The sequence below is a fragment of the Nothobranchius furzeri genome, chromosome 11 (assembly GCF_043380555.1).
Source record: "Nothobranchius furzeri strain GRZ-AD chromosome 11, NfurGRZ-RIMD1, whole genome shotgun sequence".
Classification (NCBI taxonomy): Eukaryota; Metazoa; Chordata; class Actinopteri; order Cyprinodontiformes; family Nothobranchiidae; genus Nothobranchius; species Nothobranchius furzeri.
The window spans coordinates 33,775,116-33,792,584 of record NC_091751.1 but is presented as its reverse complement, the minus strand read 5'-3'; the positions used below and the strand labels follow the sequence as shown (position 1 = coordinate 33,792,584).

The 17,469-nt window shown below is 46.8% G+C and overlaps 1 protein-coding gene across 4 annotated transcripts; it reads right to left on the bottom strand.

The window, feature by feature from the left end:
* Positions 1-9,955: 9,955 nt before the first annotated feature.
* Positions 9,956-17,454, bottom strand: si:dkey-154p10.3 (gastrula zinc finger protein XlCGF57.1). 4 transcript variants are annotated; one of them, XM_054743976.2, is made up of 9 exons: positions 17,178-17,454; positions 16,922-17,082; positions 14,501-14,974; positions 13,729-14,260; positions 13,601-13,661; positions 13,365-13,499; positions 13,108-13,241; positions 12,697-12,820; positions 9,956-10,225 (listed from the first exon to the last, which is right to left on the bottom strand). In XM_054743976.2, exons 3-9 carry the CDS (start codon positions 14,930-14,932, stop codon positions 10,072-10,074), a joined length of 1,572 nt encoding a protein of 523 aa, XP_054599951.2. In that variant the 5' UTR covers positions 14,933-14,974; positions 16,922-17,082; positions 17,178-17,454; the 3' UTR covers positions 9,956-10,071. The 4 variants fall into 4 exon arrangements, with proteins under 4 accessions (XP_054599951.2, XP_054599954.2, XP_015811964.3 ...); XM_054743979.2 differs by having other exon boundaries at positions 17,213-17,454; XM_015956477.3 differs by adding an exon at positions 10,979-11,142 and having other exon boundaries at positions 10,089-10,225; positions 16,922-17,454.
* Between the last annotated feature and the right edge of the window lie 15 nt (positions 17,455-17,469).

Sequence of the window (17,469 nt, the reverse complement as noted above, 5' to 3'; positions counted from 1 at the left end):
CGTCTCTGTGTCACTACATGGCTCATTGCTACAGTTTGGTGCCATTTCAACCTTGCAAATTTTCAAAGGTGAATATCTCAACACTTTTTATGGTAAAATGTGGATTCATCACATTTCATCTACAATAAAAGTCAAAATTTAATGGAAAGGTGCTCTGCTGTTTCTCCATTTTTATTATGTTTGTTCCTTCAAGGTAGGGATGAACCCATACTAGTATTGGTAAAGGTTAACCCATACCAGTATTAGTAATGATTAACCCATACCAGTATTGTACAGATTAACCCATATCAGTATTGGTAAAGGTTAGCCACTACATTATTGGTAAAGGTTAAACCATATCAGTGTTCACCCATACCAGTACTGGTACAGGGTAACCACTACAGTATTGGTAAAGGTTAACCGATACCAGTATTGGTACAGGATAACCCATTTCAGTATTGGTAAAGGTTAACCACTTTAGTATTGGTTGAGGTTAACCCATACCAGTATTAGTACAGGTTAATTGCTACAGTATTGGTACAGGGTAACCACTACAGTATTGGTAAAGGTTAACCGATACCAGTATTGGTACAGGATAACCCATATCAGTATTGGTAAAGGTGAACCACTTTAGTATTGGTTGAGGTTAACCCATACCAGTATTAGTACAGGTTAATCGCTACAGTATTGGTAAAGTTTAACCCATACCAGTATTGGTTGAGGTTAACCCATACCAGTATTGGTACAGGGTAACCACTCCAGTATTGGTAAAGGTTAACCGCTACAGAATTGGTAAAGGTGAACCCATACCAGTATTGGTACAAGTTAACCGCTACAGTATTGATACAGGTTAACCCATATCAGTATTGGTTGAGGTTAACCCATACCAGTATTAGAACAGGTTAATCGCTACAGTATTGGTACAGGTTAACTGCTACAGTATTGGTAAAAGTTAACCAATACCAGTATTGGTACAGGTTAACCCATACCAGTATTGGTAAAGGTGAACCCATACCAGGAACTGATACCAGTGCAGTTGCCTGAAAGTGGCTTCACTGTAACTTTATTTCTGTTGATATGTAAGTTTTCTGATCATTTCTATGAATTGATTAGATTTTTTTTATCTACCTCACAGCCTTTTCCTGTTGAATGCAGAGAAGAAAATAAAATCTGTATTCCAATTTGTTGCACTGTTTTGTGTGTTAGAAGTATTGGTTTTGGTAATCGTATCGGCGAGTACTCAGATCCAAGTATCGGTATCGTATTGGTTTGGAAAAAGTGGAATCGATCCCTACTTCAAGTTCAGTAAGTAAACATTCCATCATATCTTACATCAATCTCCATTGTCTCTGTTGCCCTTCCCTCCCCACCTGTCTGATCAACCTTAACAACAAATATATAAACTACACCATTACTAAATGTAACATATCCATCATCAGCAGCACTACTCTAAAAAGGGCTCCTGGACCTGCTTGTCTAGGTCGTATGAAGCGGACTCCTCCAGCGCCTAAAGCCACTCTACCCTTTTAATGTCTTTGAATGATTCATTCAGCTGCCCTTTTCCAGTTATTCCCATTATAGGATCTACCATATGCAGAAGGCACAACTAATGTGGGAACATCAGTTTAGTATGTTACGTTTGATTCATCTGCTCCATCACATTTCCCATAAACGGAACCAATTAGGACATCATTATATCCCCAGGGGCAGGTGGTGTATTAGATCAGCGGTTCCCAAACTTATTTAGCCGCACACCCCCTTCTATGTCCCGATTATGTCGACGCACCCCCAGCCCCCCACACCAGTGCATAGCTATGGGGCTATATTCTCTCTCTCTCTCTCTCTCTCTCTCTCTCTCTCTCTCTCTCTCTCTCTCTCTCTCTCTCTCTCTCTCTCTCTCTCTCTCTCTATATATATATATATATATATATACATACATACATACATATATAATATTTAGAGTGCCCAGGTAGCACACAAACAATGCAATTTAACGACTTCTCTTAAAGTAGGAACATTTAACCTGTGGCCAGAAGTACTTAAGTAGTTTGGGGTCCCAAACTTCCTAAATATGGCACAACATGAAATTCCAGGGCAACAAAATGAAGTACAGAAAAAGGCGAACATTTTTATCCTGCCTTTCATTATCACAGTTTCATGACAATGCACACAAACCACATTGGGACCCATTTTCCCGGTGTTTTATCAGAACACCTAGCTTGTAGCTAACATTAATATCAGATTCTGCCAACAAAACGTCTCTAAACAATTCATATGTAAATGTTTTGCATATTTATTGCAAAATCTAATTTTTCTGTTGCTTCAGTGCTGCAACAACGTAATATTAATAATAAATGATTACCTTGTGGTTTACAGCGTTAAAGCTTCAGATTATTAAGAATGTGTAGTTTCAGCTGTGAGATTATTCGATGGGATCAATGAAAAAGAATGTTTGTCATGAACTCCATGGAAATGTTAAGAGAATTCACTAAAAGTGGCTTTCAATCGGTTTTGTGACTGGCATATTTTTGTGAGTTTAGAAATGAAGCAGATGAGACAGCGTATCCGACAATTTCGTTTTTCATCTGACAATATTAGAACATGTCAGTAATGTCTGAGGTGTTTTTACAAACAATGTATACTTAATAGTCCTGGACAGGGCAGGGGCGGATTTAGGACTGAAGAAGATCCGGGGCTTAACACACGCATTTATTGTTTATTGTTAATAAGATTGGTATGGGTTAATCGATCGGCTTATTTATACTGTATAACCCCTGCATGTTGAACTTTCCCTCAGGTAACCCTGGATGGGAAAATGAAATTACCTAACAATTTTCCTGTCCTGTCTGTCTCTCATCTTCCTGCATCTCCTCTAAACTCTCCAGAAAAACTGCTGCCTGGGTTCTTACTTTTTTCACCTCATCAGTTACTTTTGAGCAGATCATAGAGATATTCTGACAGCAAAGCGGAGCTCACATTTCGATGCTGCGTCAGTGAGGTGAAATCAGCGCAGCACATGATGAGCGACTGCGTCAGGCACGATTAAAAGACAGAATACCAGAGGATATAACGGACATGAATGGTCGTGTGTTAATTATAGTTTTTTGGTTACGCCACTTTGAGAATGTGCAGTGCGCAGAACGGAGCTGCCTTGAGTGCACCAACTCTCCCACATAATTTGATCCCTGCTTCTGGATGACAAATCGGACATTATCATGAATACAGGGGCAGATTTAACAATTTGGGGGCCCAAGGCAAACACAGACATGGGGCCCCTTACACTAAATTTTCAACAATCTTACCTTTAACTGGATTTGCGAAACTCTCCCTTCTTCTGACAGGAGTTATTTTCTCTTTTTATTTGTCCTCTTTTTTCTGTATTTCCCTCCCTTTGAGCGCTTTCAATATTTGCTCTGCTTTCTTTTTCCTGTCAGTGCTCCTGTGCTTGAGCCTTAGTTTTTTTTTTCTATTTCCCATTTTGGTCTATGTTTTCCTCCCTTTAAACATTTTCCATTGTCTGTCCTTTCTGCTTCCTTTTGATGTTTACATCAAAAAACAATGTCACTTTCAGAAGTGAAAATAAAAGCTTTTATGAAGTAAGCTGCTTCTTTCTCTTATTGGAGCCACTATAACCCCATTTCATTCTTAATGTTTTGACTATTACTTTGAGTTTGTTACGAACGCTCCCGCCTCTCTTCTTCTTTTTCTGCTCTCTCTTCTTATTATTATTTGTAGTCTCATGGCACTTGGCAAACAACAATTTGGTGCATTACCGCCACCAACTGGATTGGAGTGGAATGACTACCAATCACTTCATGTTTGTGCATCGCCGTCTTAATAACCCTGTTATGACCATAATTATAACAGGGCCACCTGTTTTTTTTAATCTTATGACTGTAAAATTGTAATAAAATGTGCAAAGTGTGTGTAACGCTTCTCCTTTTTTCAGAACAACCTCAGCTTTTAGTGTATGGTTTGTATTTAGAATTTATTTCTATTAAAGCCTTTAAAACATCAGCTTAAAAGTGAAAAAAGCAAAAAACGGATTTGAATGTTTTACAGCTTACTACTGCCCTGCAACGACGGACCTCGGCCGTCTCTGAGCCGATGGAGCCACGCCTCAGCCTTCCAGATAAGTGGGACGGAACCAGGGGGTCCCCGGAGGGCATGCTGGCGACCCTGGCAATGACTTTTGAGTGCCAGCCGGCACGCTACCCCACTTCCTGTTCTTGTGTCGCCCTGCTGACCTCACTGCTGACAGGTCGAGCCGGTGAATGGGCGGCGGCTCTTTATGATCAAAAATCTCCTGCCTGCAATGACTATGAGAATTTTGTGAAGGAGATGAAAAAGAAATTTGTTCATCCCAGCAGCGAGGTCTCGGACGAGACTCGGCTGCTTCAGCTTCGCCAGGGCTCCCAGACGGCGGCTCAGTACACCTCTCACTTCCGGACGACAACCGCTCGGTTGAGGTGGGATGACGCCGCCCTAAAGGCCGTTTATCTGGAGGGGTTGTCACCTAGAATCCAAGAGGGCATGATCGGACACGAGGCCCCCACCTCCCTGGACCTGGCAGTGGATCTGGCTCTCCAGCTGGACCGCTGCATCCTGAACAGGCCGAGCACAACGTCAGCTCCCATCCACACCAGAACGTCACCCCGTCGTCCGGCTCACCAACCGACGGAGGAGCCGATGCAGCTCGGACATCTCCCCCCTGAGGAACGGGCACGGCGCTATCAGGAGGGACGATGCGCGTACTGTGGGGATTTGGGTCACCACCGTGGCACGTGCCCAAAAAGACTGGGAAACGGTCCCTCCGGGTCGGAGTAGGGGCTGTCCCGCCCGGAGTCTCCACTTTTCCGGCTCCACACTGCACCACTCTCCCAGTCTCCCTCCACCTGGACCAAGGTCCGACCAGACTTGAGGCTTTTTTAGACACTGGGGCCGCGGAGTGTTTTATCGATCAAGGACTGGTTACTCAGCTCAAAATACCCCTCACTGCTCTTGACCGACCCATCCCTGTGACCTCCGTGGACGGACGGCCAATCATGCCGTACCCTCTCACCCACCGAACCCAGGGTCTCCACATGACTATTGACCAACACTTGGAGACCCTCCACTTCCTGGTCATCCAGGCTCCGGCTACACCACTCATCCTGGGTCACTCCTGGTTCTGGGATCATGCGCCTCACATCTCCTGGTCCACCAGTAAGGTCCTGGCCTGGGGCACAGGTTGCCAGAACCACTGGGGCTCCTCTACACCTCGGACTGGAGCAGCTCCTCCCAAAGACGTAGACCTGACGCTCGTCCCTCCTCAATACCACGACCTCGCTCAGGTCTTCGCTAAAGAACCCACTACCAGGCTACCTCCTCATCGATCCTATGACCTGGAGATCAGGCTCCAGCCCGGCACCCCCCCCCCCCCCCCCCCCCCCCCGGGGTCGCTTGTTCTCCCTCTCTCCGGCGGAGACCTGGGCAATGGACAATTATATAACTGATGCCCTCCAGAAGGGATTCGTCTGTCCCTCAACATCCCCCGGGGCCGCGGGGTTTTTCTTTGTAAAGAAGAAGGAGGGGGATCTCCGGCCCTGTAGAGGGTTAAATAAAATAACGATCCGGGACTGTCACCCTCTCCCTCTCATGGGCACCGCCCTGGACGCCATCACACAGGCCGCTGTATTCACTAAACTGGACCTGCGCAGCGCTTACAACACAAGGAAGGTGAGGAGTGGAAGACCGCCTTTATCACGCCCACCGGCCACTATGAATATTTGGTGATGCCTTTTGGCCTCTGCAACAGCCCCGCCATCTTCCAGCGGTTCATTACAGATGTGCTGAGAGACATGTTGGGCCGCTGGGTCTTTGTTTATCTAGATGACATCCTCATCTACTCCCGCACGGCCGAAGAGCACATCCGGCATGTTCAAGCTGTTCTGTCCCGCCTCCTGGATCATGGACTGTACTGCAAACTGGAGAAGTGTGCGTTTCACCAGGAGTCCACCTCCTTCCTGGGTTTTACCATCTCCTCCCGGGGCCTGAAGATGGACCCTCAGAAGGTTCAGGCAGTAGCTCAGTGGCCTCTACCCACGACCCCGAAGCGGTTGCAAAGCTCCCTGGGTTTCTCAAACTTTTGTCGGAGGTTTATACGCAACTTCAGCTCCCTCGCAGCACCTCTGACCTCACTCACCAAAGCCACCAACCAGCCTCGCCCTTTTCGGCTTACTCCAGAGGCTGTCCGGGCTTTCCATGATCTGGTCGGACGTTTTACTAAGGAACCCATCCTCCTCCACTCGGACCAGACCCGGCCCTTCGTCGTGGAGGTGGACGCCTCTGATGTGGGAGCAGGGGCCATCCTCTTGCAACGGGGTCCAGACTCTAAGCTCCACCCATGCGCCTACTTCTCCCGGAAGTTTTCCCCCACACAGCAGAACTATGGGGTCGGCGACAGAGAACTGCTGGCTATAAAATGGGCTCTGGAGGAATGGCGGAAGTGGCTCTTGGGGACCATCGATCCCTTTCTGATCTGCACCGACCACCAGAATCTCATTCATCTACAGACTGCCCGCCAACTCAACCCTCGTCAAGCTCGGTGGGCCCTCTTTTTCGAGCCATACAACTTTCATATCGCCCCTGCCCATGTGGGGGCATTGTTCACGGCTCGCCGGACATCAAGGACAAGCCCGTACCCTCCAGTTCCTCCGTCGGGCTCTCTGGTGGCCGTCCATGAGGAGGGATGTCCGCGAGTTCACTGCTGCATGTGATGTGTGTGCACGGTCCAAGTCATCAAACAGACCCGGCGCTGGAGATTTACAACCTCTCCCTGTGCCCAAGCGGCCGTGGTCACACATCGGGCTGGATTTTGTCACGGGACTGCCAGTTGTCGGCCACTTGGACACCATACTGACCATCACAGACCGTTTCGCCAAGGCCGTGCACTTGGTGGCCCTGGCCGGTCTCCCCACTGCCAAGAGGACGGCCGAACTACTCCACGAACAGGTGGTGGGGCTCCATGGTTTCCCCCAGGACGTGGTTTCCGACCGGGGACCCCAGTTCGTCTCACGCTTCTGGAAAGCGTTCTGTCGCCTGGTCGGCGCTTCCACCAGCCTGTCCTCTGGGTACCATCCACAGACGAACGGTCAGACGGAGAGAGCTAACCAGCAGCTTGGACGCTACTTGCGCTGCTTCGCTTCGTCCCAGCTGACCACCTGGCCCCGCTTCCTCCTGTTGGCGGAACTGTCCCACAACCTCCAGACCTCCTCTGCCACGAGTATGTCTCCCTTCGAGACCTGTTATGGGTACCAGCCCCCTCGGTTCGACCATCAGGTGCCGGAGGTGGAGGTCCCTGCTGCCCAGAAGCTGGTCTGCCGCTGTCGGCTCGCTTGGATCCGGGCCCGTGCGGCCATCACCCGGACCAACACGGAGATGGACAACATCTGGGATGGAAACCTTTCCACCCGGTTCTCCCCAGCGGGCTCTGCGCATCTCAGATCGCAGCGGAGCTTGTCTGCTGTGCGGCTGCCGGCTTGTCTCGGAGACTTCGGTGTTCCACCCGGTTTTGCCCAGCGGTCAGCCCGGCGTATCTCTGACTCAGAAGCTCTGGTGTTGTGCACAGTTAACTCCAGTTGTAGCTAGGTTGCTACCTCCGTTAGCTTAGCTCCCACCTCCGCATTAGCTTTGGGTTAACTTGTAGCTAGTTCGACCGGGTGTCGTCAGTTGATCCCAGCCTTGCAGCCCCACCCTCAGCTCCTCCTCTCTTCCCTTTTGTGGAATTGTCTGGGCTTGACGGAACCTGTGACACGGTCAAAATGGCGGTGGTGGCCACCTCCCATTTGGCCTCAAAAACGTGTTATTGGAGTCTATGGAAATGAATTGTCCAGTATTTATATGTCGTTGGGGTCACCTCAGTAGTAGATACAACTGGGCCTGGAGATGTTAGAGCTACTAACATCGTAATGACAGTTTGCACTAAACATGTGAGTGGTTTCATTCTGGCTACTGAGACAGGACACAATCAGTCACCGTTTACAGCTGACCCGAGTAGTCCTGGTTCTCCTCCACCTCAGAGACCATCTCTAAAGGACCCTTTCTCTCCAAGGTAGTTGAATAACTGTTTTTATCCAGTTACAGGGTTTTCAAACATTTCAGAAAAGTTCAAATCTAGTTTTAATCAACACCGTGGCTCTGAAAGGGCCCTGCTGAGGTTTCAACAACCTTCTTTGAATAATAGGAGATGCAGATGTTCAACCTAAGCGATGCTTTTGATAATGTAGACCAGGGACATTCAATTCTAGTCCTGGAGGTCCAGTATACAGCACGTTTTAGTAGTTTCTCTGCTCTGACATGCTTGATTCACTGGTTGAATCACCTGTGCAGCAGCTCATCAGGCTCTGCAGAAGCCTGTTGACCTGATGACTGAAATCAGGTGTGTTAAAGCAGGGTTACAACTAAAACGTCCTGGAGACCGGCCTACCCCGCCATAGACCATCACATCCTATTATCCCATCTTAAACTGCTCATTAGTATTTAAGAAAGTGCGCTGAAGTGGTTTGGGTCCTATTTGACAGGCTGGAGTGTCTCAGATCTAAGAAACAATGTTCCTCAGTCACAGCATCACTAACATGTGGAAGCTCCTTCTAGAGCCCGCTTACCTCTGGAGAGCCCCATGGCTCCATCTAGAACCCCCCTTTCCTCTGGAGAGCCCCATGGCTCCATCTAGAACTTTCCTCTGGAGCTCCCCATGGCTCCTTCTTGAGCCCGCTTACCTCTGGAGCTCCCCATGGCTCCCTCTAGAGCCCACTTACCTCTGGAGAGCCCCATGGCTAAATCTAGAGCCCTCTTACCTCTTGAGAGCCCCATGACTCCTTCTAGAGCCCGCTTACATCTGGAGAGCCCCATGGCTCCTTTTAGAGCCCGCTTACCTCTGGTGAGCCCCATGGCTCCTTCTAGAGCCCGCTTACCTCTGGAGAGCCCCTTGGCTCCATCTAGAACCCCCTTTCCTCTGGAGAGCCCCATAGCTCCTTCTAGAGCCCACTTCCCTCTGAAGCTCCTCCATGGCTCCTTCTTGAGCCCACTTACCTCTGGAGCTCCCCGATGGCTCCTTCTTGAGCCCACTTACCTCTGGAGCTCCCCGTAGCTCTGTCTAAAGCCTGCTTACCTCTGGAGCTCCCCATAGCTCTGTCTAAAGCCCACTTACCTCTGGAGCTCCCCATGGCTCCTTCCAGAACCCGCTTACCTCTGGAGCTCCCCATGGCTCCGTCTAGCTACAGTGTTGGTACATTAATTTACTTTTATTTGAGGTTGAACACAGTGGTTTTATTGAATTTTCTCTCTTTATTCCATGATTTTTTAGTGATGTTTTCTGTAAGCTAGTGTTGTTTTTGAATGTGCTGTGTTGGACAGTTTAGAAGTGATGGACTCAATCAGAGCTTTCTGTCCCATTAGAACACCAATCGATGAACCTATCGAGGCGAGGACATGAACTATGAATGATGTGGAACTAAGAGGTAGACCTGAAAGTGACCCATCAGACAGAACACAACAGATCGCTCTAGCTTTATGATGTGGCTGCAGCCCAACACACACCTGTTCCAACAGTTGACCCAGTTTCCTGATCCCCCCCCCCCCCCCCCCCCCCCCCCCCCGTCCAATTAGAACTTAAACCTTAAGAACCTTTCAAAATAATTCTAGCTTAGATGCTATATAGCTCTTTAACCAGCTCAATGGCCTAGTGTCTGCCCTGGGACTGGGAGATAGGGGTTTCGATTCCCAGTCGGGTCATAGCAAAGACTTTAAAAATGGGACCCAATGCTTCCCTGCTTGATACTCAGCTTTAAGGGGTTGGATTGGGGGTTAAATCACCAAATAGTTCCTGAGCGCAGCCATCACTGCAGCTAGCCGCTTCCTTCCATGGGGATGGGTCGAATGGTGATTCTGTTGAAGCTGAAGGACTGAGAAATTCATCAAACTATAAACAAGAAAGTTAAAAGTTTGAGTTCAGGCTTTATTCATTTTCATTTAAAGTCAACATGAGAACATTTAACATAACTGAAAACACAATGGCACATCTCTTGCAATGATCAACAGGTAACAGTCCAATCAAAGCACAGTGTTTAGAGAAGGGTTGTGTCTTTTACAAATATGTTTGAGCAGTAGCTGTCGGTCTGGATTTGAATACTCGCACTGCTGACATGGAAATGCCAGTCCAGAGTGATGGCGACGTGTGTGGAGGTCCAAACCCTTCTTCTGGATGCTGCGATTAGAAAAAGATACACCACAGGTTACCACGGCAACAACAGGAAAAAATGTGCAACAATGAAAAACCATCAAGGGGCAAACTTCACCTGCCAAAAGTGAAGCTAAAGCAAAAGTGACAAAAGCTGCAGTTACCCCCTTATCCACTAGGGGTTGGATCCAGAAAGGAGCAAGTCCACATAGCAAGCCTATGTCCCGCCCATCTACTTCCGGACCATGGGTCCCCGGAAGAACAAACAAATGAATGTCAATCGGGGCTCTAAAAGCTATTTTCTGATGTTTGTTTCTATGCCGATGATTGTCAAGTTTACTTAAAATTCAGTCAGCATCAATCAATCTCTGCTTTGACAGACTGCCTCTCTGACGTCAGAACCTGGCTATTGTCTAACTATCTGTGTTTAAACGACAGCAAGACAGAGGCCATCCTTTTTTAACTCTACGAATGCCAGTAGTATCCAATCGTGTGCCACTAGTTTGAGAAACTAGATTCTGACCTGTATGACTTCTCAAGTCAACGCAACCGCCAGGTCATGCTTTTTCCAGCTTCGCCGGATCACTCGGCAGTCCTGATTGAGATTAGTGCTTCTGCCTTGGGCAGAATACAGAAGGCTCAAAATGCTGCAGCCAGATTCTTAACGCACACACATCTCCCATTCTTGCAAACTTACACTTGCTCCCGATCAAATTTAGAATTCAATTCAAAATCCTGCTGTTTGCCTACAAGGCTTTGAACTGCCCTTCACCCTCTTACCTGGCCGACCTGCTGCATCTCCACACACCTACTCGTGCCCTTTGTTCAGCTGATCAGCTGCTGCTGATTGTTCTGAAGGTTCGCTATAAATCTTGGGGTGAACGTGCCATCTCACAAGCTGCCCCTCCATATGCGACAGGCACCTTCCCTCTGTAGGTTTAAGTCTGCCCGCAAAACACACTATTTTAGCCTGTTTTTTCCCACATGATTGTCTTCATAAGTCAGTGTGACCCTTCTCTATTAGCGGCAGCTTGTGACATTCCTCAGTACTTTTTAGATCAGAATAAATTTTGAGATCCTCCTTCTCACATATAAAGCTCTTAATAATCAAGCTCCATCGTACATCAGTGACCTGATAGTTCCATACGTTCCTAACCGAGCACTTCGCTCTCAGACTGAAGGTTTACTGGTGGTTCCCAGAATATCTAAAAATAGGACGGGAGGCAGATCTTTTAGACATCAGGCTCCTCTCTTGTGGAACCAGCTCCCAGCTTTAGTCCGTGAGGCAGTCTACTTTTAAGACTAGGCTTAAAACATTTTTTATTTGATAGGGCCTATGGTTAAAATCTGATGTTACGCAAGATCTGGACAAGTGGGGGAGTAGAGGGAGGTGGAGTGTACAGTCGGTAAAGACGGCTCTCCCTTGTTCTGCCTCCAACATACCTCCATCTAAAAAGGCTAGGTTATCCAGAGTTATCTCTGTAGTTATGCTGCTATAGGCTTAGACTGCTGGAGGATACACTGACCACTTTCCACACTCGACTGCTTTTTTCTACAATATGCTCTTTAACTTTATTATTTCGTGTTATTTCAGCTGTTAACTTTATTTTTTCTCTAAGTGTTTTTCTCCCCAGAAGAAGCTACAATGATGTTCTACTGAGTTGTGGTGGCCTCATGGAGGGGGCCATCGGTTAGCACACTGCTGCTAACCGCTTAAACATTCTCCCTCTCCTGATAATAACATTTTACTCTCTTTGACATTGAATGTGCTATTACTAGTTTACCCGTTTAATTATAGATTCACTAGGATAAATACAATAAAGTTTATCTTTCACCAAATAGAATATTTACTAAGAAATCACAATGTAACCATAGACACACCATTTGGTATATATGGGGTGTGTGTGTGTGTGTGTGTGTGTGTGTGTGTGTGTGTGTGTGTGTGTGTGTGTGTGTGTGTGTGTGTGTGTGTGTGTGTGATATGTGCTCTTGTACATACCACATACTGAGGACCATTTTGCCCATTTTCCTTACAGCACAGGGCTGGGCAATAAATCGAAATGAATCGTTATCGAAATTTCTGACTCTTATCGGGATAAGTTTTCCCATGTCAATCAATTTGATAATAAAAAAATGAAAGATGTGTGTTGGTTGGCAGCGTTCCTGTCCCGTGACGACCTTGAGTCACATAAAAAAAAGTGACTAAACATAATACACATGACAGCTCCATCTAGTGGACAACCTTTGTTTCTGCACACACCTGTAGTTATCGTCCATTTATCATTTTCGAGGTGAAATCCTCAATATATGGTGATATTGATTTTATAATAATTATACATCAAACTTATATAACGCTTTTTAGGACACTCAAAGACGCTTTCAAGCACCGTAACATTCACACACTGCCAGTGATGGTAAGCCATATCGCCCAGCCCTACTACAAAGTGAGGACAATTTTCAAAGTGAAGACATTTCAGACAGGTGTATCTGATTTTTACCTGCAGTAGTCACAAAGCTGACATTTGTACGGTTTTTCCTGACTGTGAGTTCTACAATGTCTCAGCAGAGAGCTGCGATCAATAGAAGCATACGAACATTCAGAACACCTGAATGGTCTCTCACCTGTAACAAAAAACACAGGAGTTAGGCACCATCTGAGCTAAGACCTACCATGAGTTTCAGGTGATTATCTATGCGAGTTTCAGGTGTTTATGTTGGTTTCAGGTGTTTATCTACGTTGGTTTCAGGTGTTTATCTATGCGAGTTTCAGGTGTTTATGTTGGTTTCAGGTGTTTATCTACGTTGGTTTCAGGTGTTTATCTATGCGACTTTCAGTTATTACCTGTGTGAGTTCTCAGGTATTACCTGCGTGAGTTTCAGGTATTACCTGCGTGACTTTCAGGTGTTACCTGTGTGAGTTCTCAGGTGTTGCAGCAGTGAAGCCTTCAGTCTGCTGCTGTATGAACAGTGAGGACAGGTAAAGGGTTTCTCTCCAACATGGATACCCAGGTGACGCTTTAGAATCAGCTTAGAGGAGAACTTCCTGCAGGAAGAAAATCATCAAGCTGACAAGTCTAAATAATCATTTAATAATAAAATAATTCTAACATATGACCATCAATCTGACCAGATTAACAGTTAAAATAATTCTGACTGCATTCATTACCTGTGGCAGTGTGAGCAGCAGAGGTCATGACCTCTTGTAGAGTCCGCATTACTGTTTTTTCTGCTCAACATCCTTGGTGCCTTTAAGATGTTCTGAGAACCAGTCTGAGATGTGCTGGTCTGACTGGGAATGGGGCTGGAGTAACACACACACGCATGCACGCACGCACACACACACAGACAGGTATTAGAAGATTTACCACAATAAAAGCCACCTGAGAAACTCGACCAACACACCTGTCAGGAAGCTCCACCTCCTCTGATGCTGCAGGTACAAATAGCTGCCCGCCCCACATGTCTGAAGACAGAAGAGTAGTTGTTAGTAGCTGACTACCTGTTGATTACTGATCCATTGTGAAGTTGACCTGAGGATCTGCTGCAGGCACTTTGTAATTCTGACTTCCTGTTCCTCTTGAGATAACTCCTCCTCTTTCCATTTCCCTGCTGCTCCTGGCCCTCCCTCCTTCTCCTCCTCTTCCCGCTCCTGCTGTGGCTCCTCCAGTGGTGCTCCAGCTCCTCCCAGCTGTCTGCAGTCCACCTGCAGCGGGGACAGCCAAAGCCACCAGCAGGCCGGTGAGACCGAACGTGGACATCCAGCAGCCTTTTGGACGGGAGAGTTAGAGGACACAGAAGACACAGCAGACTGTGGCGGTCAGGGGGCTGAGTCACTGTCTGTCCACCTGTCCTGCTTAGCTGTGGGAGAAGGGGCTCGACCGATGGGAGAGGACCTGAAGGTTTGACAGCAGAAATCCGACACAGTCCCAGAGTCATGAGGTGAGCCGACTGCTCCATCTCCTCCTGGGTGGAGGGGGGGTTGATGGGACAGGACAGATCCACCGACCCTCCCTTCAGGGGGAGGATGGAGGACTCCTCTTCTTCCTCAAAGAGAGTGCTGACCTGTAGAGAGAAATTAACACTCAGAGGAAGAAGAGGAGTGTAAGTGTGTGTGTGTGTGTGTGTGTGTGTGTGTGTGTGTGTGTGTGCGTGTGCGTGTGTATGTGTGTGTGTGCATGTGTGTGTGTGTGTATGGGTGTGTGTGTGTGTGTGTATGGGTGTGTGTGTGTTTGTGCATGTCTGTGTATGCGTGTTTGTGCGTGTGTGTATATGTGTGTGTTTGTGCGTGTGTGTGTGTGTCACCTCACAGGTGTGTGACACCTGGAGACCCCCCTCAGAGCTGATGTCACAGGTGGGCGGACTCATGTCCTCCAGCATGTCGTAGAGCAGAAACTCTTCATCTTCCTCTCTCTGCTTTGACTCTCCACCTAGATCCAGCTGGTAGGGCGACTCTGTCTGTTGGAGCCTGGCTTCAAGCCCCGCCTCCTGTCCATCAGACTCGATTAGACAGGTGAGGGTGGGTGGGGCATGGCGGAGCAGCAGATGGCTGCTGATGCCTGCCCTTAGCCCACAGGTGAACTGACAGATTTTACAGCGATAAAGCTCCACCAGAAAGGACTCCGCCAACGACAGACCCTCCACCTCCCCACAGTACAGGCTTGAGCTCAGGGCTCCGCCCACCACCTGCAGGGTCACAGGACTGATGTCACTGTAGCGCTTCTTTAGCCATGACATCACTGTTAAAACCAAGCTGGTCTGCAGGGGCCTGACCTTGTCCTGGAGACATAAACACAAGGGCACATGAAGGACACATGAAGATGATCTGACCCCGGCTCATGAACTGGTTCAATGTAAACAAACCAAATGGAGCGGTAACCATCGGCTACTTATTTATTGAATGATCAATAAGATGTGATGTTCCCTTCTTGTCAAAAATGTTGGAAAAGGCTGTTTATAATCAAATTATGCCCCATCTGAACAATTTTGGGGTCTTGGATAAATTTCAGTCTGGTTTTAGACAATATCACAGCACAGAATCTGCTCACATCAGGGTTTTTAATGATATTATTTTAGCTACTAATTCTGGTTCCCATGTTGCCCTGGTTATGTTGGACCTCTCAGCTGCATGTGACACGGCTGACCATGACATTTTACTGTCCCGCCTTGAGAATTTGGTCGGCATTAAGGGATCTGCGCTTGACTGGTTCTGCTCCTACTTTGACAACAGGTCTATTAGAGTTAGGATGGATGACTGTTCATCTCCCTCTGCTGCTCTTCCTTGGGGCGTGCCACAGGGGTCTATCCTCAGCCCCCTTTTATTTAGCATTTATATTCTTCCACTGGGACTAATCTTCAGGAAGTTCAACATTAACTTTCATCTTTATGCGGACGACTGCCAGATTTATGTTCCCTTGAAGACTTTTACCTCCATCCAGCCGCTCCTGGATTGCCTGAGTGAGGTTAAAGACTGGCTGGCAGCAAATTTTCGGCAGCTGAATTATTTTAAGACCGAGTTTATTAGTTTTACTCCTAAAGGCTCGTCTTCCTCCGCTAGTGATTTCTCTGCACTTCCTTTTAAAATTAGTCAAACAATTGTTAATCTTGGAATTAAAATGGATGTGGCTCTAAAAATGGACCCTCACGTTAATCACATGGTTAAATCATGTTTATATCAGCTGAGAAGTCTTTCCAAACTAAAACCCATTCTGAATCGGCGCCACCTCGAGACAACCATTCACGCTTTCATCACCTCAAGGTTGGACTACTCCAATGCAATTCTGTTTGGCATTTCAAAAGCCGCATTATCTCGCCTTCAGCTGATGCAGAACGCGACAGCAAGATTTCTGACCAATACGGGCTGTCGGCAGCACATCACTCCAATTTAGCAAGACTTCACTGGCTTCCTGTGCACTACCGTATACGTTTTAAATTTTTATTGTTTGTTTTTAAGGCGCTAAATGGCTTAGCACCACCTTACATATCTGAGTTACTCACTCCTTATGTGCCGGGCAGGACTCTCCGTTCAGGTGACATTCACCTACTACAGATTCCCCGTCTACGCTGCAAAACCCGTGGTGAACGAGCTTTTTCTGTCTGCGCTCCAAAACTCTGGAATGATCTCCCATCAGACTCTCCCCCTCCATTGGGGTTTTTATGTCTCACTTAAAGACTTACTTTTATTCCCTTTCTTTTACTGCCTAACTATTTTATCTAGGTTTATTTGCACTATTCTTTTACCAATTTTATTGACTTCTCTTGTTCAGTTCTTTGTGCTATGCTCTAGCCGTTTTATTCTTTTAACGTTTTATGTTTTTACCCCTGTACAGCACTTTGGTCAGCTCACATGCTGTTTTTAAATGTGCTCTATCAAATAAATGGAATGGAATGGAAAAGAAATATGAAATATCAATCTGATTGGTTTTGAATGTTAAATCAGAGGACTTTAGGTTCTTTGACTCATTCAGGAACACACACATATATATGGTTATAAAGACTAACTCTCTTCCTAAACTAATGATTGTACATGACAACGTACGAATGAAAGGATGGGTGTGTGAATAACTGACGATGAAGGGATGAGATGGAAGCTAGATGTTACAGAAGAACCTTGTGAGTATCTGAGATGGACCTTGTTGTGTCTGGGTTGTAAGATCCATTTGGCTGTTTGGTTTAATAAGATAAACTTTATTTAGTATGAAACCAAGTGTGCAGAGTCTACGATACCCTTGCACGCGTCGCTCCCGATGGTCCGGAGGAAAGGAGGTGAGTCACCGGACACCGAGAACCCAGAGTCGTTGAACTCAACTGTCACCGGCCATGAGACGCAACCAGGGTCTGCAGGTTAGATGTTCCACGTCTGAGGGCAGCTCTTCAAGCGTAAACACCTCAGTAGGTCGTAAAGTAAAGTAACGTAAACACCTCAGTAGGTCGTAAAGCAGGAGAAAATGCCGTGAACATAAATAAATCAATCGAACATTACTGATTAGAAATTAGCCAAATATATCCGCTGTTTACTTCTTCTTCGTCTCCTCCTCGGGTTGTTGAAGGCGGATGTCGGTGTTACATTGAAATGTGTTCCTCCGTCAACAAAGGTTGTATTCATGTAGGCCTGCTTCTCATCTTTTCCTTTTTCCTCCGTAAAATGATTTAAAAACAAATGTAAATAAAATGTAAAAATATATTCGGCCTGTTTTTTTCTCTCCCGCGGGTGGCGTCATTTGGACCCACCGATGTCTGTGCCGATGTCCGAGGAAGGTTCCGCCTTACTCGCC